This window comes from Musa acuminata, chromosome BXJ3-7 (assembly GCF_036884655.1).
Source record: "Musa acuminata AAA Group cultivar baxijiao chromosome BXJ3-7, Cavendish_Baxijiao_AAA, whole genome shotgun sequence".
Classification (NCBI taxonomy): domain Eukaryota; kingdom Viridiplantae; phylum Streptophyta; class Magnoliopsida; order Zingiberales; family Musaceae; genus Musa; species Musa acuminata.
Window position 1 is genome coordinate 3,252,689 of NC_088355.1, and position 16,860 is coordinate 3,269,548.

The 16,860-nt window shown below is 39.9% G+C and overlaps 1 protein-coding gene across 2 annotated transcripts; it reads right to left on the bottom strand.

Moving 5' to 3' along the window:
• Positions 1 to 1,955: 1,955 nt before the first annotated feature.
• Positions 1,956 to 16,860, bottom strand: LOC103990679 (phytosulfokine receptor 1). Of its 2 annotated transcripts, XM_065160213.1 has the most exons (4): positions 15,873 to 16,860; positions 12,335 to 15,691; positions 5,015 to 5,125; positions 4,385 to 4,413 (listed from the first exon to the last, which is right to left on the bottom strand). In XM_065160213.1, exon 2 carries the CDS (start codon positions 15,606 to 15,608, stop codon positions 12,417 to 12,419), a length of 3,192 nt encoding a protein of 1,063 aa, XP_065016285.1. In that variant the 5' UTR covers positions 15,609 to 15,691; positions 15,873 to 16,860; the 3' UTR covers positions 4,385 to 4,413; positions 5,015 to 5,125; positions 12,335 to 12,416. The 2 variants fall into 2 exon arrangements, with proteins under 2 accessions (XP_065016286.1, XP_065016285.1); XM_065160214.1 differs by lacking the exons at positions 12,335 to 15,691; positions 15,873 to 16,860 and adding an exon at positions 9,818 to 10,289 and having other exon boundaries at positions 1,956 to 4,413.

A 16,860-nucleotide genomic window follows, 5' to 3' on the forward strand; every position in this document is an offset into this window, starting at 1 on the left:
CAGTGCATCAGGGGATGATGATGATGACGACGACGACGACGACGACGATGGCTCAGATTCAAGAAAACGATCTCTCGCCGTTTCCTCGAGGCGTCACTCACGTCCTCCAACTTGCGGTTCGAGAGGCGTAGAAGACACTGTGCAGTTTATGAGAAGAAGCCCTTTGGCATGCACGAAGACGTTGTCACCTGCGTGTGCATATTCTCCATGAACATTCACACAATTGCATCCTAACTATTCACATAAACATGATGTACGATACATTATTAGCAGGGAAGCTTCTTGTGGGCGGCGACGAACATTTTGTTGGCAGGCTTTGTTCTCCGGGATTCTTCTATCTTGGACTGTGGACTCATAAGAAGACTTAAAGCACGAGTTGGGACTGTGCCTTTTAGGTAGGTTTGCAGGACTGTGTTTTGCATCGTCTATCTTTGTTTACCCACCATTCAAATCCTCCTCAGCATCTGTAGAAACCACTGTTTGGAAGGTCAAAGTAGAGGAAAATTCTGCCCACATTCACTAGAATCAGTGGGTGGATTGATCGATCGAACCGATACATCAATCGATGGAACCGTAGGTACAATAATAATTTATTTTTTTTAATAATAAAATATAATTTCTATGTGATGATAGATAGAAATATATAGATATATAATAATATTATAAAGAAATATTTTTTATAGTATAGTGAAAACGAACGATAGGGATAGAACTGATAGAGGATGAGAGAGTGATGAATATAATAGGTTTTTATATATATATATATATATATATAATCTTGCAATGAAAAGTAACTTTAGATAATAAATAAAAAAAATTAACAATATTAGTCTAATTTGAACTGATCGAGTGTCCAATATTATTAATTTGAATTAATAATATTGAGTCTATCTGCTTGATGTAGATAACCATTTCATCATAGATTGTAAATGCATTATGCAAGAACAACCCTCAAGCAGAAGAACACCCTCTCACAAGACAGTTTCATATAGTAATTAATCTTCAGCATTCGATATCTTTTGCAGAGACAAATAATCCTTCATGAATACCTTACTCAACTGCGAAGCTAATTCATCTCTGTGATGCCATTCATTCCTTGTGCTCAATCTGTATGCAGAAATCCAGATTCAGTGGGATCATTCTTGGCTATTTATTTCATGCCCAGTGCAGGAAAGGGAGATTTCATGTCAACCCTGTTTCACATGAGATGAGATCTTACAGGACCTTTTGGATTAATCAGTGAAAAGTCAAGATACTAAACATGCTTGGCAAGAGTTTTGATGCAGAGTACTAACTGTTACTGTTATTGAAGAGCTTTCTGCATTTTATCTTCACTACCACTGGGCCTTGACCATATTACACACATGCAAAACAGAGCTTGCATATAAGAAACTATTGAAATTGAAAAGTCAGCTATTCAAATGCATTTCTTATATCAAGTTGTCAAGAACTCTAAATCGTACAAGAAAATGTGTAATATGAGAAGTCAGATATTCAAATGCTTATCACATATCAAATGGTCATACGAAGTTCGACTTTTTCAAAGAAATTCTGTACAAGAGGAGTACAAGTCACCACAACCTAAAGACTTGAGCTCATCAAGTTGTGAATCGATACTTTATTTTTATGTTTAGAAGAAGTAAAGGACTGATGCCAAGATGATGCAATTGAAAAAAAATATTGCATGATCCACCACTGTTCAGGAAATTCTAACACTCTACTCATGCAATGAATCCATCAAATGCTTTTGGAGACACCGAGCTATTTCCACGGATAATTAATAGGAACTATCCTATGTGTACTCATTACATTGATATAATTTAAACAGGCCCTGTTGAAATGGTAAAAGTCACGGTCATCTCCTATTTCAAAGGTGAAGGTAATCTATTTGGACCGAGTATATCTTCCATGCAAGACTAAAATTTTTCATTTGTTTAGATAAAAGGAGAATGTCCTCAAGCTCAACACACCAGGTTTATTAGAACATCTTGCAGTTCACAACTCGATAAAGATGGAAAAATTTGCATACAAATATTAACTATCAGGTTCGAATACCTAAATCAATCTGTGCCGATGATACCGTATTAACAAGTTCAGAATTGGCAAGCCAAAACCTACCCCAGTGGGGTGATTCATTACTTATCAATTTGGTGCACTGATGAACAGAATAAATAAGTTGTGATGTTAAACATCAGATAAAACAAGATACTAGGGAACTTAAACCTCTGAGGAGAACCTTCCATCCTTCCATCTCGGCCTCTTGTTCGTCGACCTGATGAAAAGCAAAAGGCTTTGGCACTGCTTGCTTCTAAAATCTGAAGTGCCATGGTTATCTTCCAACAAGTTCAAAGATACTGATGATTGAAACTCTTCAAGAACAGTGAAATGAGCAAATCCGATCTCCATTTACCTCTACTTTCACGATAACATGACACTGACCTTTCTAGCAAAGTCATCCTCATCATCCAACTCCTCTTCATTGCCCTGGAATGCGTTCTCATCATTGTTTGCTTTAAAATCCCCTGATTCATAATCAAAGCCCCCATCTCTCTGACAATAATTCTCCAGTTCTTCCTCTTCCACATTTTCCAAACCCATACCATCTTCAGTTTCAACAGCATCAGCTTTGGTTGAAGACTGGATATCATCATATGTTAGTTCCCCATCTTCTGTAGTGATCACACCATCAACCGCTCCAACATCTTGTTCTTTGTGGCTACCAATTGTATGATCGCCCTCCCTTCCGGCTTCAACTGGATGAACTGATTGCAGACTTAAAATCACTGCAGAAACAGATTCATTGATAGCAGATTCTCCACCACCTTGATTGTTATCATATTGACTGGTAGAAATTTCATTGTCTGCATATGCCATCTCTCTTTTCCTCTTCAGGATGGAACTCAATGGCCTTGGACCTTCAAACAATGGTGAATTATCCAATTCCTGAAGCCCCTCAACTTTTCCAGGTTTAGCTTTAATCAGCTTGGTATTAACATTGGTACTTATGATTAATTGCTCTTGAGAACTATCATTAATCTTTGCACCTTTCAGCTCTGCAAGAGATTTTGGACCAGCAAAATCTATAGAATTTGCATCAACTCTTCTAGATGGCCTGTTTCCAATACTCCTGCTATCTTTACCAAATTCCTCAGTTGGTTGCTGTTTGATTCTTTCAGGATGCCTCACTTGGGAGTTGAGTCGCCTTACTGGTGACAATCTGCCTTGAAGTCCCCTGCCTCTCTCTTTCTCCAAGAGCAAATTGCTCGCCCTATCAGTTAAAGATCTCCTAGGGAATGCTATTCTACCTTGAAGACGAGTGCTCAAGGAATTTTTAGGAGGAAATTGCCTTCGATCTCGGAAATGATGACCATAATCTCTCTCCTGAACATTGTCCTCCTTCCTTCGAGAGTGCTCACCATGACCATCACGACTATCGGTAGATCTTGAACCATTAAGCCTTCTTTGTTTGAGTAACTGATGGCGTAAATCCGAGCCATCCATCTCATCAAGTTTTGCCTCTCTGTCAAGCACCACTCTTCCATGTGATGGTGGTTTGTCCAAAAACCTCTCAGAAGTCTTTGGTTCCCAGCCATGCCTTCCACGGGTCTGCTCATAGTTGTCATACTTTGCTCTATCATTGCTTCGATCCCTTCCAGTCTTGGTTATAAGTTCATAATCGCTGTGGTGGTAGTCATAATCATCTTCAGGTTCCAAGTTCTGACCACCATGAGCTGACGTCATTCTGAAGTCATCTTCATTGTGAAAGTAATCAGGATCTTTAATATCATCTTCCACAAGTACATCAAAGCCAGGGGAATATTCCCTCAAGAACTCATCAGTATCCCTTCCGTTCTCGGTTTGCTCATTTGTAGCCTGTATCTGGTGACTCCATGGTTTGCTCAGAGTATGACCACAGCTAGTGGTAATAACATTCTGTGGCGCTGCAGGAGGCTCATCATCCAGTGGACAAAATGGCAATCTTTTATTTTCAGATAATTCAGCATTAGGAGCATTCTCCGCTTTGGTAACAAGCTTTGTGGTAGCAGATGGCATTTCAATTTGCATGTTAACGATCGTCTTTGGGTTATCAAGATTGAGTTCAGTGACATTCTGTTGCATGGTAGCATTCTGCAGTCTATCCTTCTTACTGGTTTGTGGTGGTTCAGGAAGAAGTTTAGAAGCCTTTGCAGCCTGGTGCGAAACAAGAGCGACAGATGCCTGCGGCCCATGCAAGTAGGGACACCTTTCACCTTTCAAACACTGACCCCATTGGAAATAGTGGCATGGAACACTTTGTTTATTGATATTGTTAGAAAGAGAATGTGCGGGTGGGGCTCTTGTTAGTGGTGCAGTTTGAGGAGGTGGAACTGATCCTGAAGTAGGCATCGGTTTTGCAAACAGGGAATCGAGTGGCTGTATAACAAACAACAGCAATGAGCACCACATGAAAAATGCTAGTACATGTAAAAACAGAGTAAAGCACAGAGAATACAGGCAATCAGTGGACGTGCACTCTAATTCATAATATGAAGCTATTCATTGTACTTAATAATCACCGTTCCGAGAGATGAAAGGAGAAGCTCAGAACTTTCAGGCAACTTACTTGATTTATCAGCATGGATTTTCCTATACACAATACAACTCATGACATACTCAAAGATTTCTCAATGTGCATCCCTAATCCTCTAAACTCCTTCCTTCCCTTAATTTATGGCAACATCTGGTTGGGAGATGTTGGGAGATATGACATCCACGGGCATGCTTAGTTCTAGCATATCCCAATTCATTTAGATGTCAAAAACAAATAATCAACAGCCAGATTTTCTCAGAAAATTCCATCTATACTGGTGTGGATGGCAGGCATGCAGGCCTATATTTCTTGGATTCAATAGAATCCTTACACAAGTTGAAAGGAAGCAATCAACAAGTGATTATTTCAACATCAACATAATCTAAAGGGCTCTCACAAAGCATGCGCTATACTACAAAGATATGAACTGTAGAACTAACGTACCGGATGGCGGAATGAACATTTTGTATTGAGGCAGTTACCATTTAACCAATACCAGCAATCCCTGGGATTAATCCTGGCACCTTCACTGTGACGATACTCACAATCACTCCCCTGAATCATCAAAAGCACTCTTATTTTTCAGTTTGAGATATGATTCTGAAAGTAATTGCAAAGTGGACATATATCAAAGTACAGAAAAAAATGAGCAACAAAAATTATCTATTACTTTCTAGAAAAACATGAGTTCAACATATAAAATGGAGATATGGAGTCCACAGGTTAAGAGATCAGACCCTGTACCAGGGTTAGAATGAGCATACGACATCTAACTATAATGATAAGTAAGCAAACGCCATTCTGTATTTAGGTTTAACTGAGTGAGCAGTTTTGTTAACCTCCTAAAATGAAGAAAAGAAATAGTTCCTGTAGTACCAAGAAAAACCTAAAAACTTCTGAACTCTACACGAGTCAAAGTACGTGAAAGAGGAAGTCAAAATGTGAGAAATTCATAACCATTAGTTAAAAAAATGGATGGATCAGATATAAGATTCCATAAATCTGTCATGTTGCGTTTCAACAGTGTTGAATAAATTTAACAAGTCAACTTAAAGACATGTCTGCAGTCCACAAGTACCAGGAAACTAAAATCTTCTTAACTTTAATAAATGATCACACCATTATCTTGAATGGTAACCTGCTTCAACACATGAGAAACAGCAGAATGTAGCAGAGTTTGGCCAAGCATCTAACTCGACGACAACCAAAATTGACCACAGCATCTAGCACTATAGGGTCCTTTGCTGATCTTAGTATTGAAATCATGTTGATGGCCACAAGAAACAAGAGTGTCTTATTGAGAAATGTAACAATCAATGATGAATACTTTCATGCTGATTGGCTCATGAATGTTGCTATCAAAGAGGATCACTCACATGCCCAATAAATACTGATCAAGTCAATCCTTAATTAAAAAAAATTGATTTCTTATGCCCTCAAAAGCAACCCAATTGCTTCATTGCAAAAACAAAAACTGACCACTCATGTGGCTTAAATGCACTAATCGAATAATTCCCTGAAAGGGTAAATGGTCATCACCTGCCCTAAAAAATGGATCACATCACTGCTCAAAAGAATGATTGATCACTTACCACAAAAGCACCAACACAATCACTCCCCAGAAATAATGACTAATAACTAATGCATCCCGAAAGCACTGATCAATTAGTCAAAATGACCAATCAAACATATATTTCAAATTAAACATTTAACATTTAGTGATAACAGTTGTTCAGTTTCTTTTTTGGTAAAAATTCTTGTCATGGTAGTTCCAACACAGGAGTTTGATTGACCTCCCAGACAGGAACGTAACTATGAAAACCATTTGGTTTATCAATGTACAATTTTCTCCTTCCATATAAAAAATTTCTATTTAGCAATCAGAAACCCAAAGAAAAATGTCCATAACTAATCCAATAATATAGAAATTTGAATTCTGTTATATTCAGTTATATATATATATATATATATATATATATATAATGCAAAGCGCCAAAAGGGGCTAAGATCTGAAAAATGCCTGAGGCGCTAGGCACTCACCCGAGCAAAGCGATACGCTCTAAAATATAAAAATATAATTAATAAGTAAAAATTAACAGTGCTAAAATCTAAATATGGACTATTTTATGATAACAATAGTTAACAATCTACTGTTAACAATATTTAATCTACTGTCAACAGTAGTTAGAGGGGAGAAAAAAGTCATTGACAATGGAAAGTGGGGAAGGAGAGGGCGACGATGACAGAGGAACTTTCGGACGACAACAATAGTGACGGAGGTAGTTGCGGATGACAACAACAACAGTGGAGAAAGCTTCGGACGACAGCAACAACGACGAAGGAAAATGTGAACGACAACAGTAGAAACTAAGAAAGCTTCGGATGGTGACAGCGATGACGGTGGAAGTTGTGGATGGTGACATCATGGGTGGAGGAAGCTTTAGATGTATCCGTAGGTGGTAGAGGGAGTTACGGTCCTCTCTCTCGACGGTGGAAGAAACTGCACACGAAAGCAACAGCGATGGAGGGAACTGCACATGAAAGCTAAACCTTCGGATCCGTCTATCGGCGACAGAGGAAGCGTCGGTCTTGTGTGTTAGCGACAGAGGAAGCGATGATGGCGAAGAAGCGACTACGCACAAAGTAGGGTTTATGGCTTGGGGTCGCGCAAGGGGCGAGGTTTACGTGTGCAAGTTTAGAAACATTATGTAGCTTAGTTAGTTCAATCGAACCACCTAAGCTATTGTTCAATCGAACGCTTCATTTCAATCGGGCGCTCACCCAAGGCACTCGGTGCCTGGTTCAAGCGAGCACCCAGGCGACGCTTCATTGAAGCGCACCGCCTGGTCAAGGCTTGAGGTGTTCGGACATTGCCTCGCCTCACTTGAGCGCCTAAGCGAGCGATCGAGCGCCAATTTAAACCACGGGTATATATATATATATATATATATATATATATATCTTAAGCCTCTTAAGCTAAGATAATGATTATAAAAAAGTGTGACATTTGCTATCATGACAATAACAAGAAAAAGAATGCAAATGATGAGATTTCGTTTAGAGAATCATAGCTATCATCTCTATTAATGTAGGGGGAATGAAGACCGACAATAAATCAACTTCAAGATCAACAAAGTAAAATCATGAACAAACTAGGCTCGATCAACTATGTTACGACAATTGCTTTAAATAAATAAGAAATCCCATCAAGAAAAGCCAAATAACCAACATACTCAACCCAACTAGGTTAGTTACTAATAAATTAATACCAGAAACAATAAAGCAACCAACAGGCTAATGTAAATTCAATATGAAACATTAAACAATCAATGTTCTTGAAAGTGCACATAAAAAACCTCATAAAAATCGTGACCAAACTAGGCTCGATCAACTGTGTTACGATAAATGCTTTAAAATAAATAAGAAATCCCATCAAGAAAAGCCAAATAACCAACATACTCAACTCAACTAGGTTAGTTACTAATAAATTAAGACCAGAAACAATAAACCAAGCAACAGGATAACGTAAATTCAATATGAAACATTAAACAGTCAATGTTCTTGAAAGTGCACATAAGAAACCTCATAAAAATCATGAACAAACTAGGCTTGATCAACTGTGTTACGACAATTGCTTTAAAATAAATAAGAAATCCCATCAAGAAAAGCCAAATAACCAACATACTCAACCCAACTAGGTTAGTTACTAATAAATTAATACCAGAAACAATAAAGCAACCAACAGACTAATGTAAATTCAATATGAAACATTAAACAGTCAATGTTCTTGAAAGTGCACACAACAAACCTCATAAAAATTGTGAACAAACTAGGCTCAATCAACTGTGTTATGATAATTACTTTAAAATAAATAATAAATCCCATCAAGAAAAGCCAAATAACCAACATACTCAACCCAACTAGGTTAGTTACTAATAAATTAATACCAGAAACAATAAAGCAACCAACAGGCCAATGTAAATTCAATATGAAACATTAAACAGTCAATGTTCTTGAAAGTGCACACAACAAACCTCATAAAAATCGTGAACAAACTAGGCTCAATCAACTGTGTTATGATAATTACTTTAAAATAAATAATAAATCCCATCAAGAAAAGCCAAATAACCAACATACTCAACCCAACTAGGTTAGTTACTAATAAATTAATACCAGAAACAATAAAGCAACCAACAGGCCAATGTAAATTCAATATGAAACATTAAACAGTCAATGTTCTTGAAAGTGCACACAACAAACCTCATAAAAATCGTGAACAAACTAGGCTCAATCAACTGTGTTATGATAATTACTTTAAAATAAATAATAAATCCCATCAAGAAAAGCCAAATAACCAACATACTCAACCCAACTAGGTTAGTTACTAATAAATTAATACCAGAAACAATAAAGCAACCAACAGGCTAATGTAAATTCAATATGATGTTGGACCCTGCTGACTGAAATTCGATCTTCTGTCTTGTCATATCATATTTCTTGAAAGTGCACATAAAAACCGGATTTACTAGACTAAATATTATCTTGCAAAGTGACCCACACATCACAAACAGTCAGTGTTCTCCTACGTAGTATATCCCCTTTTATTGGGTGACTGGTGCTTCCTGCACCAAGCAATTATTACACCTAAGATGTAATCACGGGACCTTTCTGATCTGCATATAAGAATACAGTGATTGTTTAGATGCAACCTCAGCAGCCATTGGCAAGAAACCCTGCATGGAACATATTCAACATATACAACTTCTCCAAGCTAAAAACGTTGAGAGAAGGCTGCCAAATAAATTGTCTATAATTAAAACCTGCCGCAGGGACATGCATAACAAACCAGTCGAGACTTATCTTCCCCAAACTCAAATTTCATGCTTTCCATCAAGTGAAAGTTTCAAGATTCTAAAACAGTTACCACCATATGGCACTCAAATTTCATGCTTTCCATCAAGGGAAAGTATCAAGATTCTAAAACAGCTGCCACCATATGACCTCAAAATAACCAGAAACAAAATAGCATTAGCAACAAAACCCTAACTTTTAGCAACCACTACCAGCTTCATGTTCTCACACCACCAAACAACTTTTGGGTTCCACCAAGAAGGGAACAGGATTTATAGGAAACTCAAACAAGGATATACACCTCACAAGCGAAAGCGAAAAGATTTCAGCTTTACCTCCAATTAAGAGCTAAAATCAAGATTTAAGAAAAAAACACAACACGAGGAGAAAAGCCACCTTCTTGCAGGTCAATGGGGACGCCAAAAAATAGACACAGTCCGTGTTCCTCTTCATCGCCTCTTCCTCCGCCGTCACAGGCCGGATCGCTTCTCGCCCGCCGCCAGATTCCATCACCTAACCCCTCAAATGCCTTGCGCAACCAGCGATTCAACCCCAACCGATCCCAAACTCGTCGTAGATCGAAAAGGCGAGGTAAAAAGCGACGAATCTGTAGCTTAGGGCACGGAAAGAGAGAAATATCGACCTGAGGAGCGGATCGGGGCGTGATTCACAATGCGGGAAGAGAAATCGGGCAAACCCGACGAGAGGAGTCCGTGATTTCAATTCCCAGACGATAAATCATTCGCCCCACGGTTTCGTCTTAGGATTTGTAGGACGAAAAGCGAAACCTTTCGCCCTCGCTCGCTTCGCGAGAGAGAAGAGAAGCCCTTCGTTCGTCTCGCCCTTTCTCTCCTTATACAATACCAATTCATCTCACTCTCCAGAGCTTAATAAACTATCCGAATTTACCAAAACAATACCCAGCATGTAGAATATTACGAAAAAACCCACTAGCGTGGGAAGAGGGCGTGGCATTCCGTAATTAGTAGGAGAATCGAGGGCTTGTTTCCCGAAGGGTTGCAATTACGCCGGGGCGTCCTCTCTCGACCGTCGGATCCAACTGGAATCTGACATCAAGATCAGGCCGAGTCAGATCGGTCGGGTTACGAGCTCTGCAGGTCACGTGACTGATGTTGTCGGGTTGCGATTTGTGGACCCGGATAAATCCGAATCCGAATAGAATTCGTTCTAACAGGTTAATACTGTATCCTTTAGGTGATGTTTTGGGCATGACATAAACTAGCAATAACGGGCATGAGATTTACCTTCATAAATAGATCATCAAATGAAAGTAATTCACAGTATACTGAAGATAAATGCATTCTACTTTTAATCCAAATCCAAATTTTATGTTATTATAAAAAAAAATAAGGAACTTTTAAAATATTTATCATCCTAACAGTAAACAAAAAAAATCCTAAATTAGATTTTTAATTTTTTTTCTTCAATCAAAAGAAATAAAATTTTCAATAAAATTCTTTCACACAATTAAAATTATTTATACTTAAATTTTCAAAAATACATGTCAGTAACTAAGAAATATTTGAGATCCTCTCAATATGATTGCTAATTAAACAAATTTCAAGAATTTCTTTCAATCTACAACAACCATTAAAAACCATATATATATATATATACATATATATATATACACACATATATATATATATATACACACATATATATATACATATATATATACATATGTATATATATATATATCCACTAGGAAACATGGTCATAATTCTTTTCTGCAGCATGAGTGTTCTGATATTGTTGCCAGTTTCTACTCTGCCCCAAAGCAGCAAAAAGGTAAAAAAAAAGAACTAATAGACAGATTACAACCAATTAATGGAGAATATGGTGATATAAACCCTCAAGAAGAACACACCAGTCATCTTTATCCAGGTGGTGTATCATCAGTGCAGTGAGGTTGCGGAAGAAGACTTGATGTGTTGTATAACCATCAGAAATTTTCTACATCCACTTTGTGTTCTTTGATGGATGAGATGTAGGTTTTGAATGGGTCAATGAAGATGAACATGATGGTGAAGTTCCTTAAGAACTCAACTGGGCTTCTTATTTCATGAAGTTTTACTTCCGGTAAACAAGTAAGCACACAGTTAAGCCTGTCTCATATCTGTGTTTTCAGTTTCCCATATGCTTACCAAGTGTTCTAAACAACTCTCTACTTTCTGATTTTTTTTCATATGAAGATAATTGAGATGCATCTGTGGTGATAATTAGGTTGTTGACTATTACACACCTAATTCAGCAAAGTTAAGATCCTAGGTTAACAAAAGCAGAGATTAGCAAGTATATTCATAACACTTGTTCTACCAAATTGATCTTTATGCTTTCGCCTCATTATATTTTGTTGGTTTTCTTCTGCTGCAAATATTGCCCTTTTCACCGGTAAAATGAACCAAACTAAAAAGGCTAACAGTGGCCTTACATTAGTATGATTTTAGTAGAAGCAGCACGTAAATGATCAAGTCTATCATTAGAAAGCCATTACAGTCAAAATTTTACCTGGCATATATATGCAGCAAAACTACTGGAATTTTGATTTATGACCTATGTTGCATGTTGTGAATACAGGTCATCTCAGAATTAAGCATCTTAATATAAGAAACATACTTTATATTTAACGTAGCAAACATAAGATTACCACAGGTCTTATTCCCAGCTACTGAGGGAACGTACTGATCCAAGTAAAGCAAAAGTCAAAACAAGCTTTGTAGATATAATTAAGATTTCATGGTTTTCCTACAACTCGTGGTGACATCCTTTCTATGTAGAAGAAAGAAAATAACAAGAAAAGAAAAAGAAAGGAAGTCTGAGCATTGAGGGTTTGTATAGATTATAAACATCTAATTGTTCATATATTAAGTATTAGTCTGACCCACTTACCGGAGACGCTGGATCTCTAGTTCATTTGGCACATTCGGGAGGAGCAGAAACAAAGCATCAGTTTGCATATCGCAATGTTGCCTCACTTTGTCAATTGGCCATTTGAACAGATCTCTTCAAGCCATGAAACTAGTTGATTGGTTGATGGTCTCAGTTTAGGAGATTCACTTACACAAAGGCATGCAAGTTCAAGCATCCTCAATATCTGGCTGTTGTCATCCTTATCATATATACAAGGATCAAAAACCTCAGCCTCCCGTCTCTCTTTCTTCATCTGAAGCACCCATGATACCACATCCCTGCTGCCTTTTGGTTTGCACATATCGACAGGCCTCCTACCGGTAAGTAGTTCCAAGAGTACAATGCCGAAACTATATACATCACCCTTAAAAGTAGCACCAGGAGATTGTCCATACTCCGGAGGGATGTAACCTAAAGTTCCAACTAACTCTGTTGTCACATGGGTCTCAGAAGGCGAAATGAGTCTAGCAAGCCCAAAATCTGCCAAATGAGCTTCAAATTCTTCATCTAAAAGGATATTACTCGATTTGATATCACGGTGAAGTATATGAGGCTCACAAGACTCATGCAAATATGCTAATCCCCTTGCTGCTCCTAGAGCAATCTGAAGCCTTTTTCCCCAGTCCAGCATCAAGCTTCCTTCATGTTTCTCATGAAGCCAGTAGTCCAAGCTTCCATTCTCCATGTATGAGTAGATTAACAGTCTATCATTGCCGAACTTGCAACATCCTTGCAGTGAAACCAGATTCCTATGCTGGGCTCTAGAAAGAGTTTCCACCTCAGCTTGAAATTCCCTTTCTACCTGAAAAAAATCACCAGAAAGCCGCTTGATCGCTATGTTCCTTCCATCAGGCAGCGTAGCTTTGTAGACCAGACCATATCCTCCACAACCAACAATAAAAGCCTGATTAAAATTGTTGGTGGACTTCAATATGTCATCAATGTTTAGCTCCTTGCTATCCTTGTGAAACAAAAGAACTATACTGCAACCAGCTGCATCTGAGCTTTCATCTGCATGTGCCACCACCTTTGGATTGTCTTCGTGTTTTCCAGAATGCCGTCCTAATATAATCCAGTAGACAACACCAAGAAGAAAACTTGCCCCGATTCCAATTCCAGCTGCCATGCTTATTCTGGCAGCTCTTTTATGTGTTTTGACTCTTGATGGTAGAAGATCTTTGGATTTGCAAGGTAACAAGTGAATGCCACAAAGCTCGGAGTTGCCTTCAAAGTCAGAACTTGAGAAGGTTGAAAATTGGCCTCCAGTTGGGACTTGTCCAACTAAATTGTTATATGCCACATCAAATTTTGACAAGAAACTAAGATTGGTGAGAGAGGAAGGTATTGCTCCTGTGAGATTATTGTGTGACAAATCCAAGATTTCTAAGCTTGTCATGCCCGACAGCTCTGCAGGTATGTTTCCCGAAAGATTATTCCAGCTCAAGTCCAACACATGGAGAACTACAAGGTTCCTGAATCCTGGCAAAATCTGCCCAACAAGCATATTATCACCCAGAATCAGTGATGGGGGGAAGCTGCTGACCTGATTATACTGCAAGCCCTTTCTACTTGAATTTCTCTTGATGAAGAATGGGAAGTTCTCCATTGAGCTAACTTGCAGTGACTTACTGCCAGACATAAGGCTCTTCATTTGTGTCAAGCTATTAGGAAGCTGTCCACTGAGGGAATTATTTGATAGATCCAAGTAAAAGAGATTGTCAAGGTTCCCAAGCCACATTGGGATTGATCCAGATAAGCAGTTCCATGAGATATCCAATACCTTTAATCGGGTCAAGTTTGCCAACCATGATGGAATGGAACCTGTAAGAGCACAGTTTGCAATGACAAGTAACTCCATCTTCTCGAAACCTTGAATTCCATCAACTGGCATCATTTCACCACCATGGAAGTTCCTTGTCAAGACCAAACTAGTAAGTTTCGGGCAATACTGCAGGATTTGCAAGGCTGATGTTATGTTAGAGAAGTGGTTACCAGTGAGAGACAGATCAGAAAGTGAAGTGAAGTTCTTGAAGCTGTGGGGGATTTCTCCAGTAAGATTGTTTTTGGCAAGATTTAAAGTATTGAGTTGCACACATTGGAGAAGCATGTCAGGGATGGGGCCAGAAAAAGAATTTGAACCAAGATCGAGGGTGCTTAATTTGGGCATTGCAGTGCAATTGAGATTGATTTCACCACTAAGGGAGTTGTTGTTCAGATTCAGCACTCTGAGCGATGACAATTTCGACAAGGAAGAAGGTAAATTACCTACAAGTTTATTGGACCGAGCAGAGAAAGACTCGAGCTTTGCGAGGCTACCAAACACATCTGGGATGAACCCAGAGAATCTATTAAGGGATAGATCGATCTCGACAAGGTTGGAAAGATTACTCATGTTTTTGCTGAGATCGCTGGAGAACTGGTTCCCCTGGAGGAATAACTGCGTCATGGATGTCATGTCGAACAAAGCATCAGGCAAGTCTCCACTGAGGTCGTTCATGTTGAGCCAGAGCTCGGTGAGGGAGCTGCAGTTCTTGAGACCTCTGGGAAGGTCGCCGTAGAACCTGTTCTCCGAGAAGCGGAGAATTCTTATCTTGGCCGAGGAATTGCAGATGCCGGCATCAATCGGGCCGTAGAAATCGTTGGAAGTGAGGTCGAAGGATGTCAGATTGCTGGAACCTACGAGGATCGGGTGGCTGCCAGTGAATTGATTGTAAGAGATGTTGAACACTTGAATCGCCGGAAGGTTCAGATTCGATGGAATCACTCCTTTGAGCTGGTTCGTGCTGAGATTGATTAACTCCAACAGAGGTAATCGGAGCAGCTGCGGGGGAACCACACCTTGCAGAAAATTCACAGAAAGGTCGAGCCTTTTCAGCTGATCCAATCCGGCCAATGAATCAGAGATCGAGCCTCTCAAGCTCTTTCTGCTGAGATCCAATCCGACCACCCTCCTGCCGTTGATCGTCGGAGGACCACAGGACACTCCAGGCCAGTCGCAGCAACCGGAGTAAGAGCCATTTAGAACCCACCCCAGATCGAGCTCATTCGCGAAGCCCAGCAACGCGTTGAGATCCTTGGACTCGCAAGTCTGGTTCTGAGAAAAAGCCAGTCGAGCTCGAATCAAGAAGGAGAACAAGAAGAAGCAGCATGCGCGCACCGAGAGCAGCGCCCAGAAACCTCTCCTGTGTGTCATCAAAATCGAGTCTTTTACGCGGGGAAATAGGGCGACTAGGGCAAAGGAGGGTCTTCTCATGCGGAAGCGCCCATCAATGATAACGAGAGCCCCTTCCCTTCTTTGGTAGCTTTCGGGATTGCAGCATCGATGGATGTATACACCTACCAAACAAGAACAAATCAGACTAGGAGGAGGAGGAGGGTGGAATGGTGGAGATATGAGACTTCGAAGGTTCCACAGGAGTACAGCAGAAGGGAGACAAAACTGAAAGGATGAGGATCCAATGCGATAGAAAGAGACGCGCAGAGAGAGAGAGAGAGAGAGAGAGTTCGGTTTCGACACCGCTTTGTTCTGCTAGCTTTCTCTTCTTATTGCATGTGCCCTTTTCCTTCTTCCCCGTTGTCTCTGATTGAACGCTGCTACGGAGCCATTGGACCAACACAACATTATGGAGATTACGTATCCGAAGGGAAGCAAAACTTCCTCCCTTTTCTTTGTCATCGACGGCATTTAACAACGCGTTACTCCGTGGGTTGATGACGCTTGGGACTGGAGGAATAAGGAAGCTTGAGAGAGAGGTTGACCAGGCGTAGGAAGCAAGAACCGTGGGGTAACCGGCGAATCCAGCGGCACGAGGCGAGGGAGGCAGGTCTAAGGTCAGAATTGGGCCGACACGCCGAGATATGTCTCGTACCCTTCTCCTCTCCCAAAAGCGACTGTTGGCTCCGTCGCGAACGCAAATAATGCTCGATTAACCGTAATTTTGCTGGTATTTTCTCGATCTGGTCTACTCTCTTGAAGCTTAATTCGAGTCTGTTTGAACATCTACTTCAACTACCAGCCTAAAACGCTCAGAGGAAAAGAAGGAAGTATTAATGGAACATCATCAACCCCTCTGCTTTCGTTGGGAAGCAACATCATCCTTCTTTTCGAAAGGAGGACTTTTGCTGCCGCCGCAAGAAAAAAAAGAAGGCATCTTTGCTTTCAGACGCAAGATCTTCCCACTGGCTCTATTTCTGCCAATTCCTCCCGAAGAACTTCCAGAATCTTGACTTGATGGGCGCATTTCCCGGGTCAAATTGCAGGCCAACTGCTTGTTATAATGTCCAATAGCAAACAGCTTGAACCGCGGGTGCTCACTGTGTGGGGTGTCCAAGATCTGTGGATTCTGATTCAGTGTGCCATGAAGAATGCAGTAGGAGTTGACTGAGTGCCACCAGCCATGGCCTTTGAATTGGTGAGGCTGCATCACTGACCTCGTGCATTACACATAAGGAAGAATTTTCTACTCACTGCATGCAGCAATCTCCATCTTCACAAATCAAAGTTC